This window comes from Tupaia chinensis, unplaced genomic scaffold, assembly GCF_000334495.1.
Source record: "Tupaia chinensis unplaced genomic scaffold, TupChi_1.0 Scaffold000046_3, whole genome shotgun sequence".
Classification (NCBI taxonomy): domain Eukaryota; kingdom Metazoa; phylum Chordata; class Mammalia; order Scandentia; family Tupaiidae; genus Tupaia; species Tupaia belangeri.
This window is the reverse complement of record NW_006159504.1, coordinates 5,698,868-5,708,518: the sequence shown is the minus strand read 5'-3', so window position 1 is coordinate 5,708,518 and position 9,651 is coordinate 5,698,868. Positions and strand designations below refer to the sequence as shown.

Here is a 9,651-nt window from a genome sequence, read left to right as displayed (position 1 = left end):
GAACTCAGGTCAACCTGCCTGACCTTAACTAAACACCAGGTCTGGCATATACCTGACGCTCAGTCTGGCTCCTGTCATTAACAGTGAGGCTGGCAACCCAGACTGACCCAGTAGCTGCTCACAGAGGAGAATCCACGGTTGGGATTCTTACTCCAGGTTGGAATTAGCCAAGCATCTTACTAACTGGATGTATTTTTGTACGTCTACGGTGTAATTACCCAAGCTCAAAAGCTAATCATGTACTGCTCACATTATTTAACCCGGGCTCCACAGGGAAATGTAAGCCGATCCACGGAAGGCGGAACACTCGCTCCCAAAGCAGCCTCTATGGAAGCAGAGCGTGTGCAGCATGCTGTGTTCCGCGGACCCCAACGTGATACATTCAGGACACTGAAGGCGAGTCCGAGGACAAAGCACGATCTCACAACACACGATCACACCCAAAGGACAAAGGGAACTGCGGAAAAAATAAAACAAAATAAAAGAAGCTAAATATTTAAGAAACAAGAAATGGAAAATTATCTGTCGAAGATAACACGTAGGGTGGCATTTTCGAGTGAATATACAGTGTATTCTGATGGGGAAACTCAATGTGTATGTTGCAATGATATACAGTGAGTGAGTGTAGAATAAATAAACTTAAAACACAAACATATTTAAAAAGAAGAAAAAAAGAACTTTGAAACCATCCCCAACCTCATTGCACAGGCCCCACGGGTGTCCAAGACTTCCGGTGCGCGACTGCAGCGCGACAGGGGCGGGGCCGCGGCCGTAAAGCATTAAAACACAAACATATTTAAAAAGAAGAAAAAAAGAACTATGAAACCATCCCCAACCTCATTGCACAGGCCAAAGCCCCACGGGCGTCCAAGACTTCCGGTGCGCGACTGCAGCGCGACAGGGGCGGGGCCGCGGCCGTAAAGCAGCGCGGCCCGCGTGTGCGTCCCGCCGGCTTTGGGCGCCCTTGGGAGCTCTTGGCGCCACGGCTCATGGCAGGGCCGGTGAAGGGCAGAGGGGCCGGGGCCCTGGACTTGCTCCGGGCCTTGCCGCGTGTGAGCCTGGCCAACTTAAAGCCGAATCCCGGCTCCAGGAAACCGGTAAACGGCTGGGGGCGGTGCGGGGGCGCCCGGGGTCCGGGCGATGGCAGGCCCCTCCCGGCGTGCTGGGGAATGCCCTTGCCCTTTCCCGGAGGGGATGGGACGGACTAGGGCTGCCGGGCCACGGTTCCCCCTAAATGTACCGAGGGAGGTCTTGCCACCTGCTCCCCGTTCTTAATGAGGTTAACATTTAAAAGCACAAGGACGTTAATTCGGGCGGAGGACCAAACTCGCAGAAACTGCAAAATGATTGCCATTCAAAATTGGGTTTAAAATGAAGTGCTTTCCCAGTGTTGTTTTCATTGGAATTCTCTGAATTGATTTATCACGGCACATTTCTTCTGCAACCAATGAATACAGCCTGAAAAGCTAAGTGACAGTCTGCTGTCATTTAAGGGGATCAACTAGTTGCTTCTGTGAAATGACAGTAAGCTAAGGAAAAGATTTTCCTTATAAATTAGTCTTAATATATGTGGGTAACAACAGGCCCACAATAACTGATGTACAATCAGTTCAAAAAAATGTCTTCACTGTCAGATGCCCTTGCTGTGCATGTTTAATTCTAGGAGTTTTTTCAGCTTCAGTCTATTATAGAACCTGTATTCCTTCCTGTTCTTGGACGTTTGCCTTGGAAACAGCTTGGACTTTGGTTACAAGAATGACCTGCATCTGCAGAATCAAAGACGCTAATTCAGTGTGTGGATGTTGGAGCATATAGTAGTGTTAGCCAGTACTGGTTAGTTGCATGAATTAAAAGCATAATAAAAATATATACATCGAAGAAGTGAAGTACAGTTTCTAAAAATGTATTTTTAGATCATGAAGTTCTTTTTCTTCCTTGTAGGAGAGACGACCGAGAGGTCGGAGAAGAGGTAGAAAGTGCGGCAGAGGCCATAAAGGAGAACGGCAGAGAGGAACCCGGCCTCGGCTGGGCTTCGAGGGAGGCCAGACTCCGTTTTATATCCGCATTCCAAAATATGGGTTTAATGAAGGACATAGGTAAGATTGCTTCGCTTTTTATAAATCCCCAAGAGAGCAGGTGACATAGTGGTTAAGGCACTGGACTCCACATGACTTGGTGCAGTTCGAGTCCTGGACCTGGTGGCTTGCTTTCTCACTTTTCTCTCTCTCTGATCAAATTAAAAATAATGGCAATTTTTACAAAAAAAAGTAAAAATCCCCAATTTCTGCTGATAATTATTTAAAATATAGATTGGTAGAAAAAATTGTTATGGTTCTTTTTATTGCCTTAGGGCATTTGTGCTCACCAGAGAGACACACAAAAACACACACAGAGAGAGAGAGAGAGGAAGGAAGGACCCGCCAATGTGGCGTGGTTATGCTGTAATCTTTTTTCTTCCATTTCTCTATCATGTCGGGATTTGGGGCACACACCCACCCACATGGGCCTACTGTGTTTTCCAAGCCACTGAAACTGGAATTTGAACCACGATTACCCACATGGTATCCCAGTGCATAGCACTTAGGCGCTGTGCTGTGAGTGGTTAAGACTCCTTGTAGAAATCTTCAGTTCATTTTGATGCAAACTTTTGCTCCTGTTCCTCTGACCCATTTTTGGTAGTGAAACAGCCTGGATTCGTAGGGGGAAAATCTCCAGGTGCTGCACTCATGCCTGCAGAATGGACATGATGGTGCCTGCACTGCAGATTGGAGGATTAGCTGTAATTTATATGTGAAAGTCTGAGGGGCTGGATGGTGGCCAGCCAGTAATGCAACACTCTGCAAGGCTGACCCATGTAGGAGGCTCTGGGTTTGGGTTCGGATACATCCCTGAGTACTGTGGGCACGTGGACCCTTGCTCTGGGGCTGGAGGTGGATCACAAGGTAGAACCCTGTTGGGGGTGCTGCCTCTGTGTCTCTCACTCACGGAAGCAGTAAACAAACTTAAAAACAAGGTCTGGCCCATTGCAGGTACTACTGCCACTGTTAGTACTTTGAGTTCTGGTAATGCGTAATTCATAGTTATATTTTCCACATAGCTGTTTACTAATAAGTATATAAATGAATGAAATAAATGTGTACAGAGACAAATTATTTTTTGAGAGATTTTTGCTATGGGGTGTGTGTGTGTGCCACAGAGACTGACAGAGAAAGTGAAAAATCACCTCCTGGGGGGATGGCCAGACCCTCCCCTCCATTCTCTTCTTGGGATTTTGAGCATGCATGCACATGTGCCTGGCATGAGTTTCAAGCCGCTGTTTCAGGGACTCCAGCCATGGTTGGCCATGTGGGAGTCCAATGCCTTAACCACTATGTCACCTGCTGGCCCTATTATTATTTTTTCCAGAGGCTGTGTATACTTGCTGGAGAGAGACAGAGAAAGTGAGAAGGCACATCCCCATGGGGATAACCATGCTGCATATCTCCTTTTTTTTTTTTTTTAAGAGATTTTTGCTAAAAGGTGCGTGCACTTGCCAGAGAGGAGAGAGAGACAGAAAAAGGCAGTGAGAGGGAAAGTGAGAAATTATCCCCTGGGGAGATGGCCATGGCCATGCCACAATCCCTTCCCCATTCTCCTGGGATTTTGGGCACATGTGCAGATGTGACCAGTGTGAGTGAGTTTCAAGCTGCTGGTCTGGGGCTCAAACCATGGTTTGACCACATGGGAGTCTAGCACCTTAACTACTACGCCACCTGCTGGCCCCCTGCATGGCTACTTCATTCTATTTTTCCTTCTGAGATTTTGGGCATGTGCGCACACATGCTTGGCATATTTTTCAAGCCATGGGGTCTGGAACTCAAATCACTTGGGATCCAGCCCCTTAACTGCCATGCCATTCCCTGGCCCAAAAGGCAAATTATTTTTAGTGTTATGAAGTACTGGTTTTGTGTCATTACCTAAAATCATTACCAAAAATTCCTATTTTGTATTGTACTCAGAGGTTTATTTTGTTAAACCACAAAAATGATGGCGGAAGGACCAGCAGGTGGTGTAATGGTTACTCGCTGGACTTGCAGTTTGAGTCCTGGATCGGGTGGCTTAAACCTCAACGTGGGGCCAGCAGGTGGTATGATGGTTAAGGTGCTGGAGACTCCCACATGACTGACCACGGTTCGAGTCCTGGACCTGGTGACTTGCTTTCTCACTTTCTCTGTCTCTCTCTGGTCAAATTAAAGTAAGTGAATGAATAAATAAAATTAAAATGAATAATTCTTAAAAAAAAAAAACCTCACACCGCATATGTGTGTGTATGTGCCCCAAATCACAAACCGAGGATGGAAAAGAGACTGCGGCGTGTCCATCCCTCCTGGGGGGTGAGTTCTTGCTTTCTCTCTCTCTCTCTCTCTCTGTCTTGGGCAAGTGCATGTGCCCAAAAATCTCTCAAAAAAAAAAAAAAATGGTGGAGGAAAATACAGGACAAAGCTTTCAGGTGATTTGGAGAAGTTATAGGCACACTAATACGAGTTTTCTAATTGTATGTTGTTCTGTAGCTTCAGACGCCAGTATCAGCCCTTGAGTCTCAACAGACTGCAGTATCTCATTGATTTGGGTCGAATTGATCCTACTCAACCTATTGACTTAACCCAACTGGTCAATGGGAGAGGTGTGACCATCCAGCCACTCAAAAGGGATTATGGTGTTCAGCTGGTGGAGGAGGTGAGTCTGGATTAGGTTTTGGTGTTACATAAAGGACATTTCAAATTTCATGTTATCAACACTCTCCTCCCTTTCCTTTCATCCCGTTGAGTCGTGTTCCTGTCCATCAAGTAAAGGCGATTGCATTCTACTCAGTTGTGGCTTTGGAAATCCAACACACTCTCAGGGCTGGGCTCTGTCCCCTAGTCTTGGAGTGCTCGTCTGTCTGTCTGTCTGTACTGCTTGCTTCTTCTCGTCCTTTGGTTCTCAGCTTAAATGTCACCATATCAGGAAGTTCTTTTTTGACAGCTTTTTATAAGAGCACTTGTTCTGCCGTGCAAGCACAATCTACCTGCTTTTTTCCTTGAATTTGTATGAACACCTGACAATTACTGCTAAGCTAGGAATTTATGTTTGTCTTTCTCACTAGAGTATAAGCTTTCTTGAGAGCAGGTACTTGATTCATTATTATATTTTCAATATTAAAAATACTGGCCCATGATAGTCACTCAATATTAATGGAAGAAAGGAATGAATCAGACCTGATTCTAATTACAGTAAAGCTTTCTGTTCATAGGAATTGACTAGGTGTTTCTAAATACATAGATCGTTAATACACAACAATCAACTATTTCTTATCAATACTATTGCTGGGTAGGTAACTTACGTGTCCACTAGAGGGAAGCATATGTCTTTCTAAAAGCCTTTTAGGTTCTTTTGAAAATCCTTGTGGATAAACACATCATAAATAAAATAATTTGAAAAGAGACTAGAAATATCTGTTTAAGCCTGTTTTCCGTTCAGGGTGTATAAGAACATACACATGTAGCTGAGCATGTAGGAGAGTCTGTGATCCTGTCAACTGTGAAACTGCACGTCCCTCTTCCGGTGCGCCACTGAAGATCTTGGTGTCACCACGGGCTGCTGCCTGCCCGATGTTACTGGTAACATAAGAATGAGCCATACCCAAAGTTGTGGTTCTGCCAATGTGTCCCAGGTGCCAAGATCCACATCTCTGACCTGGGATGGAGGAAGACGGAAGTGATGGAGTTCCCACTCTGTCCACGGTGTCAGTTGAATATGAGCAGCTCTCGTTGGAGGCCCTGGAGACTGGCCGTATTTTTGCAGACCAGCACAGGGGAAGTTGTGGCAGAGGTGGCTTTCATATTCGAGTGGGGCACCACCCTTTCGGTGTCATCTGCATCAACCACATGTTCTGTGCTGGGGCCGACAGGCTCCAGGTGACTATGAGGGGTGCCTGTGGAAAGCCCAGGGCATGGTGGCCAGGGTCTGCATTGGCCAGGTTATGTGTCCATCCATACCAGGCTGCAGAATAAGGAGCATGTGGCTGAGGCCTCTGAAGCCCTATGCAGGGCCAGCTTTAAGTTCCCTGGCCACCAGAGGATCCACATCTCAAAGTAGTGAGCCTTTACCATGTTCAGTGTTGATGAATTTGAAGTACCTCATCCCCGATAGCCGTGGTGTCAAATACATCCCCAGTCGTGGTCCCCAAGACAGGCGGGGAGCCTTGCACTCTTGAGGGTTCACAGTGTGCTGCCCCCGCCAATCACGCTTATTAGTGAATCCTTCCGTCCAGGAAGAAACTGCACTTCCTAATAGCCTTCAGGTGTGCGGCTGTTAAAATCGCGAACATAATCTTGAAAACTTTATTTCAGGCCAGTGGTTGAGTAAGTGCAGTTACATGTAAATTGGTTTACTTTTCCTGGATTTCAGATTTGCAGTAAGTGGTAGATAATAATATTTTGATACCAATTTGGGATTACATGTTCTCAAGGAAACACAAAATAGAAGAAACCAGATACAAAGACACTTCTGGGGCAGGCAGGTGGTGCGGAGGTTACGGCTGCTGGTCGCACATAGCTGACTGCGTGTTTCGTGTCTACGACCCTGTGGCTTGAAAATCACGCTGGGCACATGTGCTTGTACACTCAAAATGCCAAGAGGAGAGTGAAGAGAAGGGATTGCATCACCCCTCTGGGGGTTGACTTCTCACTCTACCCCCCCCACCCTCTCTTTCTGGCAAGTGTGCTCCCCCTATAGCAAAAAAACACGCTGTAGATGATACAGAAGACACTGAAGCTGATACCAGTGCCAGGAATAGGAAGGTGGTAAGCAATCTATAAAATAGTAATGAAAAATCAGAGTTAACCAGTGGCGTGGTGGTTAAGATGGCTGAACCTATATGACCAGCTACTTGGTTCAAGTCCTGGACCCAGTGACTTGAGAAACATGCTAGGCTTGTGTGTGCAGGCCCCAAAACCTGAAAGGAGGAACAGAGGAGAAGGGATTGTGGTGTGATTGTCCCTCGTGGGGGATGTTTTCCCACTTTCCCACTGTCTCTGGCAAGCACACATGCCCTTCAGTAAATTTAAAAAAAGGGGGGGTGGCCTGGCTCCATGACCTGGTAGATAAGGCAACTATTGTTGTCAGAAAAGTCATGATGCATTTTTACATAGAAAAATAAGTCATGGCTTTTCTGATGACCCAATAGATTCCACATTGCCACCTGTGACTTGAGAAACACTGGGCGTGTGTGTGCCTGCTCAAAATCCTGAAAGGAGGGAGCGTTGGAGAAGGGATGGCAATGTGGCTTGCTTTGCTTTGCTTTGCTTTCTTTCTTTCTTTTGAATTTATTTATTTATTTACTTTAATTTGACCAGAGAGGGACAGAAAGAGAAAGTGAAAAAGCAAACCTCCAGGTCCAGGACTCAAACAGTGGTTGGCCATATGGGAATCCAGTGCCCTTAATCACCACGCCACCTGCTGGCCCTGCAGTGTAACTTTTCTCTGGGGCAGGGGACAGGTGTTTCCTTTTCTCCCTCTCTCTCTCTCTCTCTCTCTCTCTCTCTCTCTCTGTCTCTCTGGAGAGTGCAGGCACCCTCTATCTGAGAAAAGAAAAAATCATAAAAGAGCAGTACCTATTTTATTGAATTAAAGATACCATTGATTATAAAAATGCACACCAATATCCGATGTAAAATAGAAAATGTACTTTAGAGTTGATGGACTATTTTCCAGATACGTATACAAATTCTTAATAAAATGAACTTGATTAGGAGCCAGTCTGTTTCTACTGTACCAAAGTAATGATATTTCTGTCGTCACGCAGGAGTGGTGACGCTGCCATCTCTATATTTTTACAGGATCTATTTTGATGTTAAAAATGTGGTACATCTTGGCTAATGCAACTTTAAAAAGTTCTGAATTGGCCTGACCTTGGTGGCGCCGTGAGAGTGCAGCACTCTGGCAGCCATATGGGAGACCGGGGTTGGGTTTCCCGGGCAGCTTGTCCATGCTTGGTGTGGGCACCTGGGCACGGGCCCAAAATCTGCAGCATGAGACCTTGTTGAAGGTGCTTCTCTTTCTCTCATGAAATAATAAACTTTAAACGACCAGAAGTACACTTTGACATGTGGAGTGTTCTTGGAATGCGGTCTTATTACTACTATTTTTGTTAGCTTACAGGCGGTGTGAAAGTGGTGAATGCAGAGTGAGTTTCTGTTGTCTTCGCTTTTTTCCTGAGAGGAGGCCGAACCCTCTGAAGCTCAGCTGTGTCATTCTCTGTCCTCCCACCTGTCCCAGCCCCTTCGTTTCCATCTTTAACCTGCTCTTGGCTTTTAGGGATGAGGAGGGTTCGTTTTTGTCTGTCTCAGGTAGCATAATGCTATGGTTGAGAACAGAGGCTTGAGGAGACTCCCTGTTTAGAATCCTAGGTCTGTGGGGCCAGCAGATAGCATAGTAGTTACGTTGTTAGACTCCCACGTGGCTGACTCTGGTTCAAGTCCTAGACCCCAACTGTGAAAATCACTGGGTGCGTGTGTGTGTTCCCAAGATCCCGGGAGGAGAAGGGAGGAGAAGGGATTGTGTTGTGGCCACCCCCCCCGGTGGTTATTTCTCTCTTCCCCCTCACTGTCTCTGTCTCTCTCTGTTGAGCACACATGCCCTAAGCTGAAAACCTCTTTAAAAAAAAATCCTATGTTTGCAATTTGGGGCAAATTACCTAACTTCTCTATGTTTTGGTGTCCCCATGTATGAAGTTGGTATAGCAATAATCCTGTCATGGGGTGTGAGGCACGTTAAACATTCTGCTCGAGGGCCAGAAGGTGGCAAGGTGGTTACTGGACTTCTGCAAGGCCGACTGTGGTTTGAATCCCAGACCTAGCAGCTTACTTTCTCACTTTCCTTCTCTCTCTCTCTCTCTCTCTCTCTTGCTGGTCAAAAAAATAAAATGAAAATAATGACAATGAATAAAAAATAAAGTAATTTTTTAAAAGAATTAGTTAACTTTATTCATTTTATTTTTTATTTTAATTTGACCAGAGAAGGACAGAGAGAGAGAGAGAGAAAGGGAAAGTGACAAAGCAAGCTACCAGTTCTGGGACTTGAACCGTGATCAGCCATGTGGGAGTCCAGTGCCCTTAACCATCACACCACCTGCCAGCCTCAAATAAAATAATTCTTAAAAAAACTAAAACAACCCTGCTATAATGAAGTGCCAGGAGTGGGTGCTTACATGGGTGTCGACTAAATGCACACACTGGAAGTGCAGTTATTTCTACTTTCAGGGAACGACATGTACTAAGGCAAGGTGGCCTAAAAACGTATAGAAAAGTTTGACTGGACGTCAACGCAGAGATACAGTTTATTAATTCTTCCATGAATGAGAGGGGAGGGAGGAGAGAGCAGCACCCCCAGCAGCGTCCCAGAGCCGTGGTCTGCCTCGTCTTCAGCCAGCCCTGGGTCACGGGAAGCTAGTGTCCTGCGTACTCCAGGAGGCCTCCAGGCTCGCACTGAGCTCTTGTACCGGGTTATCCTGGCAGACTGGGCTCCACCTGAGCACCACTAGCTCTCAAAGTAGAGACACTTAAAGTCGGAATTGTTTTCATGTTAATGTTTCATTATTTCAGGTCCTGCTTCATGGGTGCTTTGTAGGGA

The 9,651-nt window shown here is 46.0% G+C and overlaps 1 protein-coding gene across 1 annotated transcript in view; it reads left to right on the top strand.

Moving 5' to 3' along the window:
* Positions 1 to 925: 925 nt before the first annotated feature.
* Positions 926 to 9,651, top strand: part of MRPL15 (mitochondrial ribosomal protein L15) — a 16,060-nt gene continuing 7,334 nt past the window's right edge. The window contains exons 1-3 of the mRNA XM_006140882.3: positions 926 to 1,097; positions 1,942 to 2,096; positions 4,551 to 4,716. Coding sequence (XP_006140944.1) covers positions 990 to 1,097; positions 1,942 to 2,096; positions 4,551 to 4,716 — 429 coding nt within the window. The 5' untranslated portion in view covers positions 926 to 989. The remainder of the gene's footprint in view (positions 1,098 to 1,941; positions 2,097 to 4,550; positions 4,717 to 9,651) is intronic.